The sequence below is a fragment of the Crotalus tigris genome, unplaced genomic scaffold, assembly GCF_016545835.1.
Source record: "Crotalus tigris isolate CLP2741 ecotype Arizona unplaced genomic scaffold, ASM1654583v1 scf7180000018371.15429387391:27106975, whole genome shotgun sequence".
Lineage (NCBI taxonomy): Eukaryota > Metazoa > Chordata > Lepidosauria > Squamata > Viperidae > Crotalus > Crotalus tigris.
This window is the reverse complement of record NW_024096970.1, coordinates 4,812,298-4,839,424: the sequence shown is the minus strand read 5'-3', so window position 1 is coordinate 4,839,424 and position 27,127 is coordinate 4,812,298. Positions and strand designations below refer to the sequence as shown.

The 27,127-nt window shown below is 39.3% G+C and overlaps 1 protein-coding gene across 2 annotated transcripts in view; it reads left to right on the top strand.

The window, feature by feature from the left end:
• REV3L (REV3 like, DNA directed polymerase zeta catalytic subunit) overlaps positions 1-27,127 on the top strand; it is a 76,642-nt gene that overhangs the window by 4,642 nt on the left and 44,873 nt on the right. For both annotated transcript variants that reach the window (XM_039351204.1, XM_039351203.1), the window contains exons 2-7: positions 9,587-9,776; positions 17,675-17,749; positions 21,176-21,336; positions 24,270-24,360; positions 25,327-25,421; positions 25,826-25,930. In XM_039351204.1, the coding sequence (XP_039207138.1) occupies positions 9,587-9,776; positions 17,675-17,749; positions 21,176-21,336; positions 24,270-24,360; positions 25,327-25,421; positions 25,826-25,930 (717 nt within the window). The remainder of the gene's footprint in view (positions 1-9,586; positions 9,777-17,674; positions 17,750-21,175; positions 21,337-24,269; positions 24,361-25,326; positions 25,422-25,825; positions 25,931-27,127) is intronic.

The window sequence follows — 27,127 nt, the reverse complement described above, 5'->3', positions numbered from 1 at the left end:
GAACTATTATGTAAGGTATCTACCATAAAATAGTGATGATTTCTTCCTCAAAAATAAAAAAACACCTCCCAGCCTTTTCCTTCCCAAGGTTTCTCATCACTAAATATTTTGCAACCTTTTAAGGAAGATGATTACATTTTTGGAATTTTATCTTTTAGTCATGTTAACAGAGTGATCTGATAATACAAGTCAACAAGCTAAACAGCATGTCCAGACTAGCCACATAAAAAAATAGTATGAACAACAAAAATGTTACAGTTTGGAAAATTCATTTCAGTGGGTACTAGCCAGAATTAAGGTATTACAACGTCAATGTACTACAATTAAAAATCATCTTATGTGATCCTATGACATGTTCTTAGTCTTTTTGTTTAAAATTTGGATTATTCTCACTTGGATGTGAAGAAAATCCAATTTTTGCTTTTGTAACTTTTTAGAAATTTTGGGTTCAGAATTTTTAAAAATTTTCAGATTGCAACATTAACCTTGATAGGGCAATCTATACTGAGCAAACTAGATGAATAGCACAGAGTAGATTACTTGTATGTACTCTGAGAGCTTATGCACTAAAGACAAATTGCTTGTGTGTCTAACCACCCTTGGTCCATAAAGAATTCTATTCTGTTCTGTTCTGTTCTGTTCTATTCTGTTCTGTAGAAAACATTCCTTTTTTTTTTTTGAGAAAACCATCAATGGGGGAAAGTACAGGTAATCTTTGACTTATAACAGTTCATTTAGTGGCCAAAGTTACAACACTGAAAAAAATGACTTACAACCATTTTTCACAGTTATGAGCATTGCAGAATCCCCATGGTCACGTGATTTACATTCAGATGCTTGACAACTGATTGTCATGACAGTTGCAGTGTCTTGTGGTCATGTGATCTCCTTTTGCAACCTTCTGACAAAGTCAACCAGATTCACTTAACCGTGTTACTGTAGTGATTCACTTAACAAATGTGGCAGGAAAAGTTGCAAAATGGAGCAAAATTCACGTAACAAATTTCTCACTTAGCAACATAAATTTTGGGCTCAATTGTGGTCATAAGTTGAGGACTACCTGTATTCTTCTCCCAAATACATGACACCTATTCTTCACATATAACATTTAAACAGAAGAGAGCTTACTGTATTCTAAATTAGGTCCCCAATCTCTAGTCCGTGGACCGGCACCAGGTTGCAGTATGCCAGAAACTGGGCCACACAGTCAAGCAAAGCCCCATCCTTGGGATGCAGGCTGCACACAAAACCTTGCCCCCTCCGGTCCATGAAAAAACCTGCCCACAGAACCGGTCCCTGATGCCCCAAAGATTGGGGGCCACTGTTCTAAATGGTGAATTGAGTTTATTTTCAGAAAAATACACAAATTATTTTTGGACAGCAACATAAATGATGTTTGCCACTGCTTCCTTCCAGGATTTTTTAAAAAAGAAATTGACATTCTTACCAAGAGTCTAGCATTCCCATACCAAGCATTAACTAAGGCCATCCCTATCACATTCAGCCAGAGTCAACATTCAGCCTATCAAATTCAGCAGAGTCAAGTCATCTGCTGAGGCTTGAATTCAAAAGCTGCTCCATAAAGCTTTTTATAGCTACTCTATCACTATTAACTTTTTCAGGGTTTTTTTTCACACTCTTTGTTTTAATTACACAGTACTACTTTTACTGAGATCTTTTTCATTTCCATTCCTCAAGAGGTTCATCCGGTGTTTACACTATTTCCTTTTCCTTCATTTCTAATAGGCAGCTTACTCTATCAACTTTAGATCTTGAATCTCTTTTTATTAAATCTTGATGGAGAAAATTGGATTATTTTCACTCCTTTTTATAGGGCAGATGGACTGTGATGTTCTATTCATACCATTACATTAATTCTACTTCAGCAGAGTTCTAGTGGTAATTAAGCTGCCATAAATCAACTGAATGTAATTTTATGATGGTTGCAGGTCCCAGGGTCATGAAATCACCTTTTGCAAACTTCTGACAAGCAAAGACAATAAGGAAGCCAGATTCACTTAACAACCATGTCACTAACTTAACAACTGCAGTGATTCTCTTAACAACTGGCAAGAAAAGTAGTAAAATGAGGCAAAGCTCCTTAACAAATGTCTTGCTTAGCAATGGAAATTTTGGACTCAGTTGTGGTCGTAAGTTGTGGACCACTGAAATGATGGAGAGAAGGTATCCTGTATTTGTAATTGTTTAAAAAATAATTATATGCTGATGATGTCGCAGTAGTTTTCATGAAGAAGAAACTATGTTTCAATAGATTCCTCTCTCAATATAGGCAGTCCTCACCTTGCAACCACAATGGAGCCCAAAATTTCTATTGCTAAGCAAGACAATTGTTAAGTGAATTTTGCTCCATTTTATGATCTTTCTTGCCATAGTTGTTAAGTGAACTCAGCAGCTGGGTTGCCAACGCCCTGCGAATTGCAGTAGCACAGCCCAAAGCTGTCATGCCCCAGGAAGCCAAAGCCATCCCAATCCCGTCCCATCCACAGTCACCCTCAGTACCCTTCACTTTGAGGCCCCTGCCACTCTGAGTTCTGCTGTCCCACCTGCTGCCTGGCCTTTTGTGAGGTAGGTGCAGCCCATACAAGGCCTTTTACCAGAGGCCAAATGTGGCCTTGTTGAAATCAGGTGGAGACTTTAGAACAGTGGTTCTCAACCTTTTTAATGCCGCGACCCCAACCGATTGTAAGTCGAGGACTACCAAATTGGTCATAAGTCGAGGACTACCCAACTGGTCGTAAGTCGAGGACTTCCCCTGCCCAGGAGCGCCGCGCATGCGAGGTGCCGCCCCCTACACCAGCCGAGGCGTAGCTGGCAAGTGGCAGAGACGGAGCAGGCCGACCACCGTCTGGGCCACCAGCTGGCCCAGCCCAAGGGAGGCAAGGCACCCACCGGGCCCCATGCGCGCAAGGCACCCACCGGGCCCCATGCGCGCCAGCAATCCTCCCTGCATCCGCTGGCCTCCCACCTCCCACCCCTGGCCCTCTTTTACTTACATTTTTAGTAGTTGCTCAGCAGGGAAGGGTGGAAACTTCCAGACAGCTCGCCTTTGCTGCAGACAACTTGCAGCACCGTTTGCAGAATGGGACTTTTGGCGGGCTCAGCAGGGCAGAGACAGCCTGGACAATTCCTATTGGCTTTTGAAAGCCAATAGAATTAGACTCTATTCAAGAGAGTCTATTCTATTGGCTTTCAAAAGCTAATAGAATAAAAGGCTAAGCACAGCTAAGGAAAAGGGGAAAAAATGGCGGACTGTGTTGTTTGGCAACCCCCGTGAAATGGTCGTTCGACCCCAAATGGGGTCCCGACCCACAGGTTGAGAACCACTGCTTTAGAAGAATATGTTGAAAGAGGGAGAGAAATATAAGAGAAAGTTAAATATAGATACATTGATATTTTTAAAAAATGGTTTAAGTTTTGTTAGAACCTACTTTTTTCCTAGTAATGCAAGAAAAATCTAAATTAAAGCAAATTTTAATAAAATAACTTACAAATGCTATGATTTTAATATTCTTAATACATTTGTATAATATCTTCCTTTCTGCTTTACCTCATGTTTCAAGTATCTGTGATATTTTGAACCTTAGCTAGATACAGTCTCACAATAAAAAGAATTATATGGTGTTCTCCAGCATGAAAAATTGCTCCCCATCTCTATGGATTTCATTTCCTAAAATTTCCTAAATAGCAGTGTTGAATATATGGAAGTTCAAATCCACTTATCCAGTTGGTATGTAGGAACAAGCTGCTGAACATTCAGATGTTCATTGGCAAACTTCAGGTGGGCCTCTACATGTGCCTTCTTGAGCAGGGAGACCTTGCAGGCACTGCGGGATTTCAGTCCTTCATGGCATAGTGTGTTACCAATTGTTTTCTTGGTGACTATGGTCCCAGCTGCCTTGAGTTCATTGACAAGATCCTCCTATGTAGTTCTGGGCTGATTCCTCCCCATTCTCATGATCATTGAAACTCCATAAGGTGAGATCTTGCATGGAGCCCCAGACCGAGGGAGATTGACAATTGTTTTGTGTTTCTTCCATTTGCAAATAATCGCACCAACTGTTATCACCTTCTCATCAAGCTGCTTGGCTATAGTCTTGTAGCCCATTCCAGCCTTGTATAGGTCTACAATCTTGTCTCTGACATCCTTGGACAGCTCTTTGGTCTTGGCCATGGTGGACTGTTTGGAATCTGATTGATTGATTGCTTCTGTGGACAGGTGTCTTTTATACAGGTAACAAGCTGAGATTAGGAGCACTCCCTTTAAGAGAGTGCTCCTAATCTCAGCTCTTTACCTGTATAAAAAACACCTGGGAGCCAGAAGTCTTGCTGATTGATAGGGGATCAAAAACTTATTTAACTCATTAAAATGCAAATCAATTTATAAGTTTTTTGAACTGCGCTTCTGGATTTTTTTGTTGTTATTCTGTTTCTCACTGTTAAAATAAACCTACCATTAAAATTATAGACTGATCGTTTCTTTGTTAGTGGGCAAATGTACAAAATCAACAGGGGATAAAATAATTTTTACCCTCACTGTATGATTATGTTTACAGATTTAGCATTCATTCATTATAGAAAAAGATTTTTTTGTGCTGAGTAACAAATGTGAGAATGTTTTTGGATGTTTCAGTTTCAGTTAATTGAAATGAACAAATAGTTTACTTTTCTATAATTTCTATGCTTTTCATTTTATCAGTGAAAAGTGTCTAAATTAACAACTAAATCGTGTACATCAGAGATCCCCAACTTTTTTGGCACCAGGAACTGGTTTCATGGAAGACAATTTTTCCATGGACTGGGGGGGGGGGGAGATTTCAGAATGATTCATTATATTTATTCTAAATTTTCTGAATAAACAAATAAATAATGCACTTTATTTCTATTATTATTACATTATATTAGATTAAACCAGTGACTTTCTGCTTCTAAGAAAGTGGGAAGGAAAAGAGGCAATCCTAAATTCAGCCTTCCAGCAAAGCAAACCAAAGATTCAGCAGGTTGAGGGAGTGCTGAGAAAGCCATTCAAAGAGAGAGGGAGGGAGGGCACTGCGCAAGCCCAGCAGCCTTGGAAAAGGTGCAAACGAGAGAGAGAGATTCCCTTGAAGACGCAGTGTTTAAAGTGAAAGGTAGCTTCTCCTTGCCCCTATTTGCACCTTGAGAAAGCACCCTCACAAAGACATATATGGGGGGGATCCCCCTCCAATGAGGTTTTGGGGAAGTCCCCGGTTGCAAGCTGGGTTGGCGCGTGCTTGCCTTGCAAATTTGGAGACTTGCGCGATGGGAGCACAAGCCCAACTGGGGTGTGGGAGGGAGAAAAGGAGGAAAGTGAGGAAGAAGTGGAGGAGGAAGAAAAAGTAGCAGGAGGGAGAGGAAGCAGGAAGAGGAGGAGGAGGCAGAAGAAGAGAGAACATAAGAAGCAGGAGGAGGAAGGACACTGAGCTCAGATGTTGCAAGCTAGTTGCAAGCGCAGCCGCTGGAGAACCTTTGAACTGAGCAAGCCAGCTTCTGCCCTGCCACTCTCCTGCCCCTGCACAGATCCTTGTAGACTCGCTGCATGCCTCCAGCTGCACAGCCCAGTTCCTAACTGGCCGCTGCCCGGTACCAGTCTGGAGGTGGGAGACCCCTGGTGTACATGACAAACATCTAAACAGGCCAGATTACCTAAAGCAGAGTGAGGAACTTATAAAATTCTTTGTAGCTAAATGCCCAGTAGCTTTATCAAGTGTGGTTTTATTGCTATGGTGTAGCCTTTCATTTATAAATTTCCTAATGTTAATTTTACTTTTCTTGCTTGACTATATGAGAGCTTTAAAACAAAAGATTTAGAGATTCTCAGTACATTATGGTTGTGCACAAATGAAATACTCTTGAATTGGAGTCTAGAGGAGAATCAAAATTATCAGTATTTACTAGGAATTGTCTTCCCTTTGGAATACAGTTATAATTGTTTGCTGGGGGAAAGAATGATCCCTTGATATTAGGAAACAGATAACACAAGAAAATGCAGTACTATTTGGTTTAAGGTAAGCATCTTACCTTACATATCTTAATGTTTAAATTTTCTCACATATATTTAATACACAATAATCACATAGATCAGACACGTCAAATTTGCGACATCACATGACATCACGCAACATATTGGGACTTTTGCCATTGCCGGCAATGAGATGGGCGCAGGTTCCGCGTGGTGCGTCCGGCCGTGGGCCGGCAATTTGACACCCCTGACATAGATGTTTCACTTAAATTGAAAGTGATCTCTTTCAGGTAAGAGGAGCTTATTGTCAGTAAAAATTTCCCCAGATTAATAAAAGGCAGAGAAATTACTGCCCGTTGAACCTTATAAAGGGCAATCACATGACTGCAGGATGCTGCAGCTATCATAATTGCAAGCTGGAATTGCAATCATGTGACTGAGGATGCTGCAGTAGCTGCATCTACAAGGACCAGTTGTAAATCCCCTTGTTCAGTGCTGTCATAACTTCAAATTGTTGCTGAACAAGTGGTTGTTAAAGGAGAATGACTGGTAGATGAGTTGCAATTAGAATAGAATTTAAGGTACGATAGATGCAGGTAACTAGTATACATTATTGTTTTTACCAAACTGATGCAGTGGATCATTAAATACAGGTAGTCCTCGACTTAACAACAGCAGTTCGCTTAGTGACCAAAGTTATAACGACACTGAAAAAAGTGACTTATGGCCATTTTTCACTTATGATCATTGCAGTATCCCCATGATCACATGATTTACATTTGGATGATTGACAGCTGACTCACATTTATGACGATGGCAGTGTCCCGGGGTCATGTGATCACCTTTTGCAATCTTCTGACAAGGAAAGTCAATGGGCAAACATATTACTAATTTAACAATTGCAATGATACGCTTAACAAATGTGGCAAGAAGAGTCGTAAAATGGGGTAAAACTCACTTAACAAATTTCTCACTTAGCTACATAAATTTTGGGCTCAATTGTGGTCGTACGTTGAGGACTACCTGTAGTTTTTGTTAGGGCCTGAGACTGCACTACTCTTTATTGCTTTCAGGAATGCCAGCAAGGTGGGAGCTAAATAAGCCATAGGTGGTAGGCAGATGTTGGTACCACCACTGAAAATATATGTCACTTGGACTCCTCCCCCTTAATTTTTTATGAGGTTAGGACCTAAGCATCTTCTTATGACTGCATAGGACAGGCAGATTCTGCTCAGAATGGTTTATCCTGAAGATAAATTGGAATTGAGCTATATAAGAGTTGATAGGTTAACACCAGGTACTTTTAATTGGACTCAGATATTGATTTGTAAGTCATAGTTATCTTTGCCCGCTGGCAGTGAGAATGCAATAACATGAAGAAAATATTGTTTTCCAGCATGGCAATTACACATTAAACCTTAAAAAGAAAAATCCTAGCTTTTCACTTGTACCAGGACATATATTCATTCCAATTGTCTTAAAAGTTTAATTCCTTTTGGTCAGAAATGAACTGTCCAGGCACTGTAAACTAGGCAGCTTTCCCATAAAATGTTCCAAAGCAGAAGTTAGTGGCATAGATTCAATATTAAAACAGTAAACTTAAGCTTATATCTGCAGTGATTAGAGAAAGTTTAGGAACCCTTTAGAACTACCCATAATCCTGCTTATTGTGATTAGTGTTTCATCTGAATTATGTTAGTAAAAAGATTCTAATTAAACTGCACAAATGGCCATATTATATCAGATCTTTATCGAACACATCAGACCAACATTCACTGTTGCATCTCCTGATGGTTTACTAACCATAGTAAGAAGTTTTTCACAGCTTGCTGTGCACAGCTCCATTTGCTGCTTATGCAAGTGTATTTGTGCACGCACATATGCTTATTACTGCTTGGGCGGCCCGGTTTTGAACAGCTCACAGCCCAGTAGTGGGCTGTAGCCTGGGGGTTGGGGACCCCTGATTTTCAGTCCTCCCTATTTATTTTATGATCGTCTAAGAGAGGATATGTGTGGTCCCTGTTTTTTTTATATAAAATTTTAATCTGATTTTAAGTTATTATATTCTGAGTTAATTAAATTTCAGTAATGATTTAGTACCTTATATTGTAATACTGGTTTGTAAATTGTACACAGGATGAATACTTTAATACAACCCTAACCATGAAAGTTTATCTGTTGAAAAAAGGACAGGAAATACAGTAGTTCCCTGAAGTAAAAGCACCCTAAGTGATATTTCTATGTATTGAATACTAGCAGATAGCATATGCTCTGATAATAATTGGATATAGTTCAATAAAACTTCAATTTTATGGACATTTGTTCAGTGGACTTTGGATACAAGTGGTAAGTTTGATTTTGAAGTTAGTCCCCAAATAGTGAAAATGGCAGATGAAGTGGTCTTGACACTTTATATAATGTACTGTATGTAACTTTTGTATAATTATGCAGAATGCGTAGTTACATAAATCACATATATTTTAAGTAAACTACGTGAATTTGCATTTAATAAGCATCTGCATCTGTTTAATAGATATTATTTCTTCCAGCTGATCTGTTCAGTTGAAATTTTATTGTGACAGGAACTTATAGTTTTATCTATGTTGTAAATATAATACCGTAGTAAAAAGAGTTAAAAACAATGAAGACAGCAAAACCCCACAAAATCTTATTTTTTCCAAGCAAAGTAGATTAATGCAAAATTTAGATTTCTAATTTCTTTTCATCTCACAGTACTAATTTGAAGTTTCTATGCTGATTTGTTATAACAGTAATATTTTTTTCCATTTGGCATAAAAAGACCATTATTTGTCTTGTTAAATTTTTGCTACAAGGTTAAATATATTGATCTACTGGGTTGATCTGTTCAGATTAATTATTGTATATTTTTATTGTTAGAAATCTTTTAAAAATAAAGTTCTATTATATTTACTTTAATAATAATATAGTCAATAATGTATTTTGTCATTGGATTTCTCTCGGTATTTGTGTGTCTATGGTGGTTCGGGGAGGTATTGTATCTGTTTACACTTATCACTTACCCAGAACCTATGGGAATAGGGGGGATGCAGATATCATAAATAAATAAAATATCTTTATACATGCTGTTTTAAGAAACTGAGTACTTTTAATTATTTAATTTAATAATACAATTTTAACATTATATTATGGAAAGCAAAGTATATCATATACACTGGCAAAAAGAGAGGCTTCTTTAATAAATAGTAGTTAGTGACATTCTACATTACTAACAAGTGTAATACTTCTCTGCTATTTATTAAAGAAGTCTCTCTTTTTGAGGCATCTTTTGAGCCTGAGGACTTTTAAAAGAATTGCATTTCAATAGGGTCCTTAAAGCAGTCTTAATTTTTTTTAAAATAAAGGAACTGCTTTAATAAATATCAGAAAACTACTGTGCTATACCTCTTTGGAATCGTTTGTAAAGGATAAATAACTGCAGTCTGTAATATAGCATAAATAAATAGTATATTTTTATGTGTATATTTCATACCTCATTTTAGCACTTATTTGAAAGTGATGACTTTCTTAATTTTCATAATAATTGTGAACAATTTGTTTCTTCTTCAGGCCAGAAAACCTGTCTCCATTTACATGGTATTTTCCCTTACTTGTATGTGCCATATGATGGTTATGGACATTTGCCAGATCATTATCTGCGTAGTTTGGCATTCAGCATTGACCGGGCACTCAATGTTACTTTAGGAAATCCATCTTCTTCTGTTCAGCATGTGTTTAAAGTGTCACTAGTATATGGAATGTAAGTATTGATTTATTTTTTAAACACAATTAAATTATAAAATTATTTTTGAGAATCTTCAAAGGGTTAATCTATGTACTACTAAAACTCTTCTTCCTGTTTGTCTGTAACTTTCAATTGGACAGAATGGTGCATCATAAGGCAACAATTTTTGAATTGAGGTACCTCAAACCCTAACTTAAAGAATGCACCCAAAATTGTTCTCATCAGATTGAAATGTCAAGAATCTCCAGACCTTTTGTAATGGCAAAAGTGTGGCTACAATAGTACTATGTGCTGTGCCGCCACAGTCACATGATTGTGATTTCTGACACTGCCAGTAAAGTCAATGGGGGAAGCCGGCTGGAAGTCAGAAATAGCTCCCACTAATTTTTTGCCTTCTCGTGGTCATTCTGTTATTAAATAAGGAAATATCTCTGAAAGCATGTCTCAGGGTCATGGGTTGTCTATTATTTGTATCTGTATACACAAAACAGATTCCTGCTCTCTTCATAATATTTAAACTGATATTCTATTTACTGTAGCCATACCTACCTTTTAATTTTCATAGAGAACCAAGTCTGTTACTTTTTTTTCTAACAAAGTTGGCTACAGAGTTTTTCAGTATAGGTTGGATTTTCAGCATTATTTAATATTTTTAAAAGCAGTAACTGACTAAACTATCATTATAATTATTTCTTTTTGCCCTTGTTTTTAAATGGAGGATTTTAGAAGTGGAGAGGGAGTAGGAAAGACAATAGCTGAAAGATTATAATTAAAATACAGAGGAAAAGTGGTGAATGTCATTTTGCATTGGTATGCTTATCAGAATTTGAGCCTCTTAGATCTCTAAAACTTAGAAGAAAAGATAGTAACTAAGAAATCCATCATTGCAAGATGGGAATTTGAATGCACATTCCTCCACAACTTGAACTAGTAATGTCTGTGTACTAATGAGTAAAATTAACATATGTATTAGGATATGTATTAGGACTGTGCAATACTTCAGAGTTGATTCTGAAAATATATTTTGGAGCACAGAGGGGCACAAATGTAGTTGCAAAGACCAGCCATATAATCCTGAGAAAAGGTATGTCTGCTTTCAAGAGTTGCAGATTAGTTTTTTTCATGCTGTCATGTGCTCTAAAACGTATTTCCTGAATCATTTCTGAAGTGCCACATAACCAATAATACATGTGCAATAATTTAACTGCTGTGTGATAGAGATATGCAAATATGCCAGACCTGAAAAGCAGTTACAAGATTTTAACCTCACAATAATGTGCACACATTTTGCAAGTTTGGCCTAATCTTGGAATCAGCACATTGGTTTTGTTCCAAGCTCACAACAAAATTGAGCTGCTTTGTGAAGTGTTTCACATGTTCCAAGAGGTTCAAGGCCTGTCACCAGCATAGTTTTTAATCTGTTTCCTGATTCTACCCTTGATGCCATGGGTCAATACTAGTGGTGAGAGAGGTCATGGGAGAGGCATGAGGTAGAAGAAGCAATTTTTTAAAATCATGTTGTTGTTGTTAATTGCGAAGTCGTGTCCGACCCATCACGACCCTATGGACAACGTTCCTCCAGGTCTTCCTATCCTCTACCACTTTCTGGAGTCCATTTAAGTTCACACCTACTGCTTCAGTGACTCCATCCAGCCATCTCATTCTCTGTCGTCCCCTTCTTCTATTGCCCTCAATCTTTCCCAGCATTAGGCCCTTCGCCAGTGAATCCTTCCTTCTCATTAGGTGGCCAAAGTACTTGAGTTTCAACTTCAGGATCTGGCCTTCTAAAGAGCAGTCGGGGTTGATCTCTTCTAGGACTGACCGGTTTGAACGCCTTGCAGTCCAATGGACTCGCAGGAGTCTTCTCCAGCACCATAGTTCAAAGGCCTCAATTCTTTTGCGCTCAGCCTTTCTTATGGTCCAACTTTCACAGACATACATTGCAACTGGGAAAACCATGGCCTGGACTATACGCACTTTTGTTGGCAGGGTGATGTCTCTGCTTTTTAGTATGCTGTCTAGATTTGCCATAGCTTTCCTCCCCAGGAGCAAGCGTCTTTTAATTTCTTGGCTGCAGTCCCCATCTGTGGTGATCTTGGAGCCCAGGAAGATAAAATCTGTCACTACCTCCAATTCTTCCCCATCTATTTGCCAGGAATTGAGAGGGCCGGATGCCATGATTTTGGTTTTCTTAATGTTGAGTTTCAAGCCAACTTTTGCACTCTCCTTCTTCACCCGCATCAAGAGGCTCTTTAGTTCCTCTTCACGTTCTGCCATTAGAGTGGTATCATCTGCATATCTTAGGTTGTTGATATTTCTCCCGGCAATCTTAATTCCAACTTTTGATTCATCTAGCCCTTCCTTTCTCATGATGTGCTCTGCATATAAGTTAAATAGGCAGGGCGACAGTATACAGCCTTGCCGGACTCCTTTTCCAATTTTGAACCAATCAGTGGTTCCGTGTTCGGTTCTCACTGTTGCTTCTTGACCCTCATATAGGTTTCTCAGGAGACAAATGAGATGGTCTGGTACTCCCATCTCTTTAAGAACTTGCCACAATTTGTTGTGATCCACACAATCAAAGGCTTTTGCATAGTCAATGAAGCAGAAGTAGATTTTTTTCTGGAACTCCCTAGCTTTCTCCATGATCCAGTGTATGTTGGCAATTTGATCTCTAGTTCCTCTGCCTCTTCAAAATCCTGCCTGTACTTCTGGTAGTTCTCGATCCACATACTGCTGGAGTTTAGCTTGTAGGATTTTAAGCATAACTTTACTAGCATGTGAAATGAGTGCAATGGTGCGATAGTTTGAACATTCTTTGGTATTGCCTTTCTTTGGAATTGGAATGTAAACTGACCTTTTCCAATCCTGTGGCCACTGTTGAGTTTTCCAAATTTGCTGGCAAATTGAGTGTAGCACTTTTACTGCATCATCTTTTAAGATTTTGAATAGCTCAGCTGGAATACTGTCACTTCCACTAGCTTTGTTGTTGTTCAGATTTTCTAAGGTCCATTTCACTTCACATTCTAGGATGTCTGGTTCGAGATCAGTGACCATCTCTTTGTGGTTATCTGGGACGTTAAGCTCATTCTTGTATAGTTCTTCTGTGTAGTTTTGCCATCTCTTCTTAATCTCTTCTGCCTCTGTTAGGTCCCTGCCATTTTGGTCCTTTATCGTGCCCATCTTTGCATGAAACGTTCCCTTCATATCTCCAATTTTCTTGAAGAGATCTCTGGTCCTCCCTATTCTGTTGTTTTCTTCTATTTCTTTGCACTGTTCATTTAAGAAGGCATTCTTATCTCTTCTAGCTACTCTCTGGAATTCTGCATTCAATTGGTTGTATCTTTCTCTTTCTCCCTTGCCTTTTGCTTCCCTTCTTTCCTCAGCTATTTGCAAAGCTTCCTCAGACAGCCATTTTGCTTTCTTGCATTCTTTAAAATCATATTGTTAGATATAGACTCTGTTTGCTGGGTCCTATTCATCAACTGGCATGGATGAGACAGGGTATTCAATTTGCATGCCAGATGATTGATCCCAAGCCCAAATTCTGGTAAAGACCTCTTTTACCTTCTCTTTATTGGATAAATTTGATTGATTATATTTATACACATACCCATCTCACATAGCACGACTCTAGTGGCATGCAAAACAATTTTAAAAACATTTAATAAGTTCAATAAAAGGCTAAGAGGCAATATCAGATTATAAACAGTGGAGCCACTGAATCAATTTATTGTTTACAACTTCTTCCACCAAAAAAAGTTCATTATGGGTTATTTTGTGTTGAGTGTGGTTATGCAAATGTAAAGTTTGCTGTTGTAACCAGCATTGGTGATTAAATTTCAGGTTGTAACTCAAAGTGCAAAGATCATTTTGCTTTTGTTTGAGCATTTAATGTATGCAATCTGTACATTCCTACTATGTTTCACAATACATACCAAATATAAAAACTGCATTGCTTTTATTGTGTATTGCCTGCAGATTGCCAAATACAGATATATACTATGCTGGGCATTACTAAGAGAAAGAGGCTTCAGACCAATAGCCATAAAGTCTACTTTTTACTAATTTTTGTGCTCTGAATTATGCTGTGTCATTTTCTATTGTGTTTCTAGAATTGATTATGTAGAGACACATTTAATTAATTGATCCTGTTGTTTCTGATGATAACTGGTGAGGATGATAACTTTTTTAAAAATTTAAAGTTTTCAAAGTTTAACTCAATTATTCTTAGGACAAGGCATACTGTATGTAATAGGCCAGGGGTCTTCAAACTTGGCCCTTTTATGACTTGTGGACTTCAACTCCCAGAATTCCTCAGCCAGCGTACCTGGCTGAGGAATTCTGGGAGTTGAAGTCCACAAGTCTTAAAGTTGCCAAGTTTGAAGACCCCTGTAATAGGCAATTGAATTACCCAATTCATCACTGTTACCTACTCTTGTAACCGTAGAACAGACATGTCAAACACAAGGCCCGGGGACCGGATGCGGCCCGCGAAGTGGTTTCATGTGGCCCACGAAACCATCCTGGAAACAGTGAGGGACCGGCCCCCTCTTCCTTGGCCCTGGCCCAGGCCAGCTGGAAGCCAGTGTACAATTTGGTGGTGGCCATCTATGCTGAAACAAATTTAGTTTTAGCTCCATAAGCCCCCCCCCCACATGGCCTGAGAGGAACAGTGAGGCTCCTCCAGTGGACCATTCCTTGGCACTTGCCTCGGTCTCACCCCCTTCTGCCAGAGACCCTCAGATCTATCCCACTCCTGCCCAGGCACCTACAGGCACCCTTGACACGAACGATGTAGAGCTGGCCACACCCACCCAGTAGGCCACACCCACTCCATCCACACCCACCTAGTAGGCCGCACCCACCCGGCCCCCTGAGGGCAACCACAATGCTGATGCAGCCCTCAGTGAAATTGAGTTTGATACCCCTGCCCTAGAATAAAAAAAACCAGGGAGTACCTGTACCTTTTGTGTTCTAATTGTTCCTTGTAGCAAAATATTTTAAATGTTTGAAGCTTTGTTCAGTCTGGAATATGGAGCACTTTGGACATTTGAGTTTTGTTTTGAAAGAAAGTTCTGATTAAAGCTATTTGTCCTTTATGCAAAAAAAAAAAAAAAGCAGCTTATGTACACTCCTTGATTCATGTCTTGATCCCTTCTCTCTGAGATTATGAGATGAATAGTTTATAGGGTGGTTCATCTCCTTTCTTGTGTGTTTCTTGTGATACCAGTGTGTAAGAACTGCACAATTGAAGAAAAATAAAACTTTCTTGAAGTTGAGCCTCTCATGCCTGGTGATTTTATGGATAGAGTTTAGTTTTGTAATATTATAGAAATATTGTAGTTTGTCATTGCCTTCTTCCAAGATGTTCTTCAGCTTCCTGATGTAGCTAATAGTTCTTATATTCCTGCTTAGTTTTTAAATCCAGACAAGGTCAGTTAGGGCTTGGCAGATATAATGGTTGAGCAGTTGAAAGAAATTGTGAAAAACCAATTAGTAGAACAAATATTTTTCATCTATTTTTGCCAAGACATTATGGAAGGATTAGACAGTGATTTTGGTTGGTGTTTCCTGCCAATGTTAAAGGTAGCTGGTATTACAACTTTTTCCCTTCTTCCCCAGCCCTTACATTAGTGAAGATATCTCATATTTCTTAATGGAGAAATAAATTATGTTTCTTAATCATGTAGTTTAATAGTGGTTCTAAGTTATAGTTAAAGGCCTCTTAACTCTTAAATGAGACTGCACTTTATACTTCCACCTTTCCATAGTTGCTGTAAAGCAATGGTTCTCAACCTTCCTAATGCCGCGACCCCCAACCATGTGGTCGTAAGTCGAGGACTACCTGTATTTCCCTATGGGCGGGGCAGGAGGAGGCGCGCACGCTCCGCCTCCTGCGGCTGGAGCGCACGCTGGGCAGGCCGAGGGTGCACGCAGGCTGTTGCCCAGCAACCACCTCGGCTCGGGAGCACCGCGCATGCATGGTGCTTCCCCCTGCGCTGGCTGAGGTGTAGCTGGCAAGTGCAGCGACGGCGCAGGCTGACCACCGGCTGGGCCACCAGCTGGCCCAGGCCAAGGGAGGTAAGCCACCCGCCAGGCCCCACATGTGCCAGCAACCCTCCCTGCGCCCGCTGCTGCCCCACTAGCCTTACCTTGGCCACCGCACGTTCAGTGCAGTGGCAGGCAGGCCCAGGCACTCCTGGGCGGCCATGGCACGCGGCAGCGAGGGCGCAGGGCAGTCACCGGCTGGGCCACCAGTAGGCCCAGCCCAAGGGAGGTAAGGCACCCCCCGGGCCCCATGCGCACCAGCAACCCTCCCTGCGCCCGCCGCTGCCCCGCTAGCCTTACCTTGGCCACCACACATTCGGTGCAGCGGCAGGCAGGCCCAGGCGCTCCTGGGCGGCCATGGCACGCGAGGGCGCAGGGCGACCACTGGCTGGGCCACCAGCTGGCCCAGCCCAAGGGAGGTAAGGCACCAGCCGGGCCCCACGTGCGCCGGCAACCCTCCCTGCGCCCGCCGGCCTCCCACCTCTCACCCCTGGCCCTCTTTTACTTACATTTAGTAGTTGCTCAGCAGGAAGGGGTGGAAACGTCCAGAAAGCTCGCCTTAGCTGCAGACAACTTGCAGCACCGTTTGCAGACTGGGACTTTTGGCAGGCTCATCAGGGCAGAGACAGCCTGGACAATTCCTATTGGCTTTTGAAAGCCAATAGAATTAGACTCTATTCAAGAGAGTCTATTCATTGGCTTTCAAAAGCCAATAGATTCTATTGGCTTTCGAACGCCAGTGGAATAGAGTCTCTTGAATAGAGTCTATTCTATTGGCTTTTAAAAGCCAATAGAATAAGAGGGAGTAACACAGGTAAGGAAAAGGGGGAAAAAATGGTGGACTGCGTTGTTTGGCGACCCCGTGAAATGGTCGTTCGACCCCAAATGGGGTCGCGACCCACAGTTGAGAACCGCTGATGTAAAGAATACGTTGATTTCTGTTGTCAGAGTTGATCAACAGTTCAGATGGGATAATTTTGGAAGAATGTTATTAAATTTATACATTTATGAAACAGTATGTAAAACTAGAAATATTTATTTTGTAAGGCAAGGTAAATGTGGGTAGAAATTTCAAATTGCTTCAAATGTAGGAATTGGCAGGACTGTTATTTATGGCGTTACCATACTATGCCATACTTGATCATTTGTTTCAATTTGCACGTGAATAGTCTTGGGAATTAATGTGTAGATTTATTCTAAAAGCCTTAATTTATAATTTGGATTCAAGTAAAAAAAATATGTTGCCATTCCCTACTTTATTATCAGGGCTGCTATGCAATTGTCTTTAGCTGCACAATAAGCAAAAAAGTATCCCGTCATCTGTATTTTGGAAAGGCAATAAAAAAGTGTGTTGATCTAGCTGCCACAGTGTTCCAAAATAAAGACCTTGGGGTGGGCCATTAGCACAGCTGTGTATGACAGTATTCTTGTACCATGGCAATGTAATAGCTAACTAATCCATGTTCTGTCTTAAACTTTTGGAGTTTCAAAGGGTAAAGAGATCATCTAAGTGTCGGAATGATGTCTTCTCACTTGTGCAGCACTATAAAAAGCTTTATTTTGGATCATTAACTAGTAGTACTCACTTCAGATTGAAAAATAATATGCAGTCAAACTGTTTTCTGAGAAATGGAATAATTGATCATCCATTCTATGTTATTTCATATTTGACTTGCAATAAAGAAATCTCTCCTATAAATAATATGTACAAGTGAATCTCAGTGCCAGATTGGGCTGTGATGGGCAAGGTTCCTATTACTCCGCTGATGGTTATTTAAGACATGTGGATCCATTTCATCAAAGTGATTATTTGGAGCAGGTCAAACCAGAATATAATATCATACTGCATTTTTGTTTTCCAGGCCTTTTTATGGATATCATGAAAAAGAAAGGCAGTTTATGAAGATCTATCTTTACAATCCTGCTATGGTAAAAAGGTAAATATTTCTTTTGTTAGTACTTCCATGGTATATCTTTTTATACAGACAGTCTTTTGTTAGCAATTGCCTCTGACAATAGTACTTGCAGTTACAAAATTGATGAAATTGTAACTTTGTACTCTTTGAAAGTAACTTTGTACTCTCATTTACTATCTTCACAGTGTATGGCTGACCTTTTTTTTCCCCTCCCACCTTCCCCACAGTGTACCTAAAAAGCGATAACTGCAACTACCAGCTAAACTCTGTGACTTTAATTGATTATGAGGCCTCAGCCCACCAGGTCTGCTCTCTATACTCCCTGGCCCACTAGCTCTAGAGCAGACATGTCAGACACAAGGCCCGGGGGCTGGATGTGGCCCGTGAAGTGGTTTCATGTGGCCCGCGAAGCCATCCTGGAAACAATGAGGGAACGGCCCCCTCTGCCTTGGCCCTGGCCCAGGCCAGCCGGGAGCCAATGTACAATTTTGTGGTGGCCATCTATGCTGAAACACATTCAGTCTTAGCTCCATAAGCCCCCTCCCACATGGCCTGAGAGGAATAGTGAGGCTCCTCCAGTGGACCATTCCTTGGCACTTGCCCCGGTCCCCCTTCTACCAGAGACCTTCAGATCTATCCCACTCCTGCCCAGGCCCCCACAGGCACCCTTGACGCGAACGATGTAGAGCTGGCCACACCTACCCACTAGGCCGCACCCACCCTGGCCAGACCCACCCAGCCCCCTGAGGGCAACTGCAATGCTGATGGGGCCCTCAGTGAAATTGAGTTTGACACCCTTGCTCTAGAGCAGGCATATCAAACTAGCGACGTTACGTGACGTGCAACGTATCGGGCCGGTTTTGCCATTGCCGGCAATAGGGTGGGCACAGCTTCCACGTGATGTGTCCTGCCCATGGGCCGGTAGTTTGACACCCCTGCTCTAGAGGCTTTGGCCTGCCCCTCAGCTCACAAGCCTGAGAGGCCTGCATTTGCTTCTCTTGATTCCCAGAAGATCTCATTCTACACTTTGACCTACCAGCACATGAAAAGCACTCCACTTACCTTCACCATTTTTCTCCAGCTACTGACAGATATGCTTGGCTGTTGCAAGGCATGGCCTTCTCACTAAGGCTGCCAAGTGCCATTCTCTGAGCAGGCACCATTCTTGCGATGTTTCAGAAGCCCCCTTCTCCAAGCCTTGCATGATTTGGAGAAGGAGGCTTATGAAGCACCAGGAGAATGGAGAATGGTATGTGGCAACCTTGCATAAGCTGGGCATGACTGTCAGTAGCTGGAGAAAAAAGAGTAAAATTGAATGCTTTGTGCATGCTGGTTGCACATGCTGATATATTGGGACAGAATGAGGACTCCAGGCTTGGTGGACTGAGTCTGCCTCTTGGATCTGCTGGGAAGGGAAGCATAGGGAATGATTGAAGCCTCCTAGGCCTGATGGGCAGGGGAGCAAGATGGGCGGCTGAGATGGAGGGAGAGATAGGTGAGTGAGGAGAGTTGCAACACTCCTGTGGCTGTAGGCGCTGGCAGACTGTCAAATGGCCACATTTCCACCTGACTGTAGGGATATTTCAAGGGCCATAACTTTGGGCACAAGTAACAAGTCCTTCATTCAACACCATCATGTAATGGACTGTGGGAATGACGTTGGAGAAAGGGGTGAAAAGATTCTGCTTGGGAAACAATTAGACAAGAGAGGCAGGAGCTCCAGTGACTTAATGGTCAGAGAAAGAAATTAGGAAGGATCCTCTCTAATGGATCAACAGTTAGAAATGGTGGCATGAAGTTTTATCCTTTTAGACCTTCAGGATTCTATTGATGTAGCCTTACAATAAAGTAGATTTAGCTCATCTAGTTGTATTTCCTACCTGGTTTTGTCAGAAGGGCTGACACATCATAATTTTGAATGGTTGCTGAACAAATGGTTGTGAGTTGAGGTCTATCTGTATAGGTAATCTTTGACTTAACGACAATAGTTTGGACTTACGATGGCTTTGGAAAGACTGCTTTATCACCTGTAAAGCACTTCTGGCCATTGTAAAATGTTTCATGATTTGTTCAACTATGATTTCAACTAATGACCATGTGATCCACTTAATGACCACTGTAAAAACGGTCATAAAAATCATGTGATCAGGCAGATGCCTTGACTTAAAACTTGTTCAACTTGCCACCAAAATTCTGATCCCAATTGCACTCGTAAGTCAAAGACTATTCGTATGCACAGAAGTACTATGAGTTGTAGATAGCAATAGTACTTAGACTTATATACCACTCCATATTGTTTAACAGCAGTTTACAAATGTCACCATATTTCCCTCAACAATCTGGGTCCTCATTTTACCAACCTTGGAAGGATGGAAGGCTGAGCTGGTCAGGATTGAACTCCTGGGTGTGGGCAGAATTAGCCTGCAATATTGCATTCTAATCTCTGCACCACCACGGCTCCTACATATAATACAGATACCAAATTTGTTGCCTCCATTTTACCCACACTCCTCCCCAGGTAGATGGTTTTTGCTAATGTTCAGTAGCAAAATAATTAATAGATAATCTTAATCTCCAAAAGGATGAACTCTGAAAAATTCTGTTTTCACTAATGCAGTAACATCATTGCTGTGCTTCTTGCAACCCTTGACCAGTAGAAAAAAAAGTTTTAAAAAGTGCCATAATGCTGAATGCTGTTACAATAGTAACTATAATTTGTAACTTATTAAGATGTACACTATTGTGAAACTTGAGCTTATTTATTATTTTTGCTCCAACTAATCTTTGCTTCAGTCACAAAGAAGGCATCTTTTCTTGTTTCCGCATTGAATTAAACATGGCTTTAATTATGATGGACTCAACACAAGTCACAGCTTGTCCTTCAAGTCATGACAACCACAAACATAGGACCCCAGTAGACACATGATTGCATTTCAGGCGCTTGTCAACTGGCTCTCATTTACAACCAGTTGCAACATCCCACTGCCACATGACTGTGATTTGCGACGGTTTTTGTCATTTTGCAGCAAAAAATAACATTATGTATGTTGGATTTGCTTAATGACCATGTGATTTGGTTAATGATTGCAACTGTTATAAAAATGGTTGTAAAATCAAATCAGGTTACAGGGTAAGTCGCTTAATGACCGCAACAACGTAGGCCAAAAATCTGGGTCCAGATGTGGTTGTTAAGTGCAGTTTCTTTTTGCTTAAAACAAATATTTTGAACAGCTAGACACAGACATCTGTAGATACCTCAAACGCTTGTGCTTAGGTTCATTTAATCTTGTTTTTAGTATCTAAAATGTTATATATGTAGCTGTAATTCTTTGTACAAATGTCAGAAAACTGCTATATTCAAATTATATTCAATAATTTTCCCATGTTTAAATATTACTTTAAAAATAATGTTGAAATACTACTGATGATTTTTTTATTTAATTATAGAGTATGCGAGCTTCTACAAGGTGGAGCTATAATGAATAAAATTTACCAACCTCATGAAGCTCATATTCCCTACCTCCTTCAGCTCTTTATAGATTATAATTTATATGGAATGAACTTAATCAATCTGGCTGCAGTCAAGTTTAGAAAGATAAAGAAAAAAGGTATGGAAGTTATCTCAAACGTATTCAGACAATTCAGCCTCTAGAATAAGCTGTAAATTATGGAAATAATGGTTGCTTTTGTATCAATTGTTTATGTTCCATACTATTTCTCACTATTAATATCTGCTGGGTGCATAATCCAAGATTCTCTCTCTTCTTTCAGAATAAAAAATTACAGATATAATGGCTGAGTATTACTTCTCCATGCTTTTTTTTTTTACTTTATACCCCTCTTGCTGTTCTAATGAATGACAAAGCAGCAATTCCTCGTGCATAAAAAATAAGCATATGACTTCTTGAACTTACCGGTAGTCATTGTGATTACTTAATCAGCTATAGTGTACAATAGATAAATGTAAAAGATAGATACAGTATATTAATTCTGCCTGAGTATAGTTATCATTTGAAAGAGAAAATAAAGAATACTTTTAATGTTTGAAGTTTAAGAAAATCCAATGACAGTGAACTGAAATTGAGTACATTTAGAAAATTTTATTCAAACAAAACCCATAGATACATGGTTCCTCACCTAAAATTTACAAGAGATATTGAAGAATATATCTTAAATGATATATCTTAAATATCTTAAATGATACGTATTTAGAACATTATGTTCAGTATCCTGTAACACCACTTATTTGAGACATTCCAGGCCTGAAAATCAGAATTCTTATTACTATCTCCTTTCATGTCCTATTATAACAACATACCGTAGCTTCAGAAACTGTGGCAAGTAATTTTTTTTAAGACTTGTGAACTAAGTCAACATTTCTTGCTCTCTGGCTGCATATAAAGTATAGAGTTTGTTCATTTAAAGTATTTACACTACTGTTCAAAAGAAAAAGATTTCTAGAAACTTAAGGATATAATCCCTAGACTTATCAAATAAAAATACAGCATAAGGAAGAAAAAATTGAAATCGGAGGAGCATAAAGCAAGCTTCCTGCAGTTGTTTCTTCTCTGTTTGGAGTCAGACTGGGCTCTGCTGTTCTTCCTGTAGTGTGCAATCTTCCTTGATATTTTCCATGTGGAAACTCTCTATTCTTTATCACTTTCAGTGTACTGTGGCTATTTTGTACTACTTAGAAAGATTATATAGACATTTATATAGTGCTATCTTCTAATTTGAGGAAAGAGCTGAGCCTTTCTATAATTTATTGTTTTATTTCCTATTTTATTGTTTCCTTTCTTTCGGATCTGCAGTTTGTTTTTCTGTTACATGTGTCTTGGGATAGTTCTTCATCTGGTGTCTATAATTATTAAAGTATTCTCATAGATGCTTCAGGTGCAATAGGTTTTTCCATAATTACTATTCTATTCTCATTGTATTTTGGTCTTAGATACAACCACATTTATTGTCGAGAGATTTCTCAAAATAACCTTTTTTATGTATGAAATCACTGAAATCACATTTCATTCTTCTGTCAGAAGTTAATAGTGGGAAAACAAATATTGAAGAGCCCTTTATAGGTTTCTGAAATTGGCTGAAAAATGGATTTAGAATCTGTTCAATCTTGCTTTAAAAAACATAAATATATCCTCAGTTCATATTGCACTTCTGATTACACGAGAGAGCTTTTCTGCAGGTTTCTCAGTTTCTCAGTCTGCCATAATAGATACTGCAGCTAGATTTAAATGAAGATGTACATAATTCTAAGGGTGCTGTGGTGAGGGAAAAGGTAATTTTTTGGAAGATAAATATTTTACCTGAATATTGCCAATTTCTTAAAAACCTTCTGCCAGAATGGTCAATTCAGTTATATAGAGATTTGTGATGCAGTCATAACAGATATGGCCAGTGATGCATTTTAAAGCATTGGTTTATGAACAAGTATATTAATTTTCTAATACACAGAGATAGACATATTTTTGAATTACAGGTAGCCCTCACTTAATGACCACAGTTGGAACTGGAAACTCTGGCACTTAGTGACACAGTCATTAAGTGAAAAATAACATGACCATACCGGATTTACGATGCCACTTCTAGCACAGTCAAGTAAAGTACCTATGGTCATTAAGCAAGACATCATATGATTGTGACTTGCAATTTTACTGCCAACTTTTCTATTGACTCTGCTTGTCAGCAGTTGGCTATGAAGTGCACAAATGTTGGTCATATTTGTGCAGGACACTTCAATGGTCATAAATGCCTGCTGATTGCAAAATGCCTGAATTTTGATCACGTGACCATGGGGATGCTGCAATGGTCATAAATGCAAGGGCAAGTCGTAAAGTTAATCTTTTCAGTGCCATCCTAACTTGAAATGGTCACTAAACAAGACAGTTGTTAGGCGAGGACTACCTGTCATAGTACATCTGCATAAAATATGCTAAGCATTGAATATAGGAATAAATTGCATTCTTGTAAATCATTCTCATGTTTCTTAACATTCCTGCCATAATTCCGATTATTCCCTTTGGGATCTTCTGTAACATAAGGAAGGTGGGGTTTTTTGCTTTTATTTGGCTGTTGATTGCTGCTTCTTTATAGAAGATAGGCATCATCATGAATACATATTCTAATAGTTCTGTATGATGCTATCTATGCTGAGCTGCTATGTTGTCACATATACTCTGTTGTAACAGAAGAACTCAAAGGCAGCTACTACCATGCATCTCAAACCCTGAACATTAAGAATTCGTAATTTTCTCTGAAAATGAGATAATTTCCTAGATCTACTTTTGCACTTCCAATGTTCTCTCAATTTAAAAGACTTTTAGATAAAATTACATTCAGCAAACAAAATGCAGATGGGGATTAATTTAAACTCTATTTAATTCCTTGCTTATTTTATTACAGGGTTTTGCCAATAAATTATGTATAATAAACTTTTTGTTAAATAAGCAGTATTTCAAATTTTTAATATATAAAGATTCAAATAAACTGGCATGTTTTCTAATACTACATATTGGCTATGTTTTATATATAGGTGATGCATTTGAAGAAATTGGAAGTTGCGGAGATAATTGGACAAGATCTGCTACAAGATCCCATCAGTGGGAAGATAATCAGATTCCTAGGTTGGCATATCTGGATATATATTTGCTTTAGCAAGTATCTTAACCCATGGGATATCGACATACATGTATTAGTACTAAATATAGCTGCAGGTTTAAGTAGTTTAATCAAATTAAAGTTGTAGTAGGGCCATAAATCTAAATCAGTGGGCTATAATCAAAGTTATTTTTTTAATTTTTTAATTTATTTTGTTTTATATACTAGGATAGAGATAGCCTTCTGAGAACATGCTAGCACCCATGTATTCTTATTTACTTAGAATGTGTTAATGGGAGAATTGCCCTGGACTTGAAGATCTCTTAAATAATTGATACTATTTTGAAATGTTATGACATTTGACCCAATTTTCTCATATATTTTATAGTTGCTGACTCATTTTTCCAGCAATGTAACTAAACTAAACATTTGTTCTAATACTTATAGTCAGCCTATCTACACACGCATGCATACACACTTCTAATAGTCTCCAAATGTTTGAAATTGCAACTTCTTCACTCCTTGGCTTTTAGCCATGTTAGCAGGAATTGTGAGAAGTGTGACCCTCAACATTTGAAGAGTACCTGCATTGTAAATAAAGAATCAGACTTTTCATATTCAACAATCCTTTCTTTAATTTTGTTCTTGAATTCCATTGACCTGATTGTGACATGATGTCAGTCTGCTTTTTTTCTTCTATATCTTGCTCCCCAGGGCTTACAGATACCTTTAGCCCTTACTTTTGTGTTGTAATGCAAGCTTGGGAGATGCTCACTTTTAGCACTGGTGGAATAGGAAATAAATTATCATTTGTACATATCTAATGCTTCTCATTCTTTAATTGCACTAAGGTTAAAACTATTGTAAATCTGTGATTATTTATATATTTTGATATAAAATTTTGTATATAATTCTTACATTTATATATAATACATTTTTTTAAAAAAATGCAACATATTAATACACTCTTTTAAACTTTAATTTAAATGCAGCTATTCGATATTGGAAGGTATAGAGCCACAGAGTACCTGTGAATTGGAAGTGGATGCAGTAGCTGCTGATATTTTAAATAGATTGGATATTGAAGGTAAAGTATTGTTCTTTGTGTGATCACATGGTATATTTGCAGGTTTGTTATTTCTGCAGTTCAGTGTATAATTCCTTCACTTAAAATATTTGAATTCCCTTAAGCAATAATATATTTTATTAGAAAAAGTTAAATAACTTGTTTGATAGCCAGTAGAGAAGGTGCTAAACTGTACCCAGTCAAGTCCACCTTCAACCATTAAAGTTTATAAAGTCATAATTGGTGACTTTAGTCAGTTGTTATCTCTTGAGCTTCTGGGTAAAAGATGAAATATAAGCCTAACATGATTAGCATGATTGAGGGCAGATTTTTGTCAGTATTGCTATTCAAGAAAACCTTTTGTAAAGCTATATCTTCATAAGCTTGACACTGCCATTGATTCTGCTGCATCTTTACTGTTCCAGACCAGATTGGTCAGAATCCAGGGTTACAAGCAATATGGGAGGATGAGAAACAGCGGCGTCGAAAGAACAAAGAATCATCACAGATTACTCCTCCTAACTCACAAGGTAGAATTGGACAAAAGTGTCTAATTTTGATTGGATGCTGCTATTGGGAACTCCTAAAAGAAAGGCAGGATATAAAAATATTGTAATGTATCATGTAATATAACATCATAACATTTTCTGAATTTCTTCCCTCTTTGCTTGCTGCTTTTATATGTTCTCATTGGATTATATTTCATTTTATTTTAAACTCTCTTTTCTTTTTCTATTACCAATATAGTATTAGGTCCAAAAAAGCAGAAATAGTGAAGAAAAAGCATTCTTTCTTAAAGTTAGAATAATATGAATGCATTGCTCTAATTTGCAAAGTGTTGTATCTAAGAACTGATAAATAAGTAAATTGCATGTTTTTTAGCATCTGGAAGATGCTACAAATTCAAGAATGCATTAGTTTAATACTGTATTTTTCCATGTATAAGACGCATCCTTATATAGAACGCTCTGGCATGCGAGTTCCAAGCTTACAGCAAACAAAGTCAGCGCTGGGAGCAACCGCCTCCCAGCACTCTAAATAGACACCTCCCAGCCGGCCCCACCCACCTAACCAGCATCCGGCATGATGAGCATGCATAGTTAGTTCACAGCAGCAGCCTTCCGACCCTGGTAAACAAACCGGCGTGAGCACCGGCATGACAGCAAGGCAAGGGAAGTGAAGGCAGGTTTTAAAATCCATGCCGTTTCTCCACGCCGATCAGCTGTTTGGCGGAGCGCCGAATAGCTGAGCCAGCAAATCCGTAAGTTCAGCCTGCTGCTATTATCGAGCAGGAAGGCTTCGCAGCTGCGTTCCACAGGGTCCCCAGCCAGCATACAGGTACGAGGGAGTGAAAAGGCTGTTGCTGCCATCCATGCTGCTGGTCCCATCCGCTGCCTCCGGACCCGCCATCCAATGACCTTGCCCTCTCTCCCCTCCTGTTAGTGGCAAGCCCACAGGGGCTTGACACTGCACCAGGCGGCATGCCCCGGGCTGCGGAGGTTACCATTTTTTGTGTGTGTATAAGAAGCTGTACTTGTATAAGATGCACCTGATTTTTGAACAGGGTGTTTGCAGGAAAAAATAGCATCTTATACAAAGGAAAATACGGTATCTTACAGCAGACCGGAGCATTTTATGGTCCTCGCATCTGGTCTTTTGGCTGTCCCTGTCCAGCCCATGTGAGCTCAATCGGAAACTAGAAATCAAATACAAATAAGTGTAAGCCA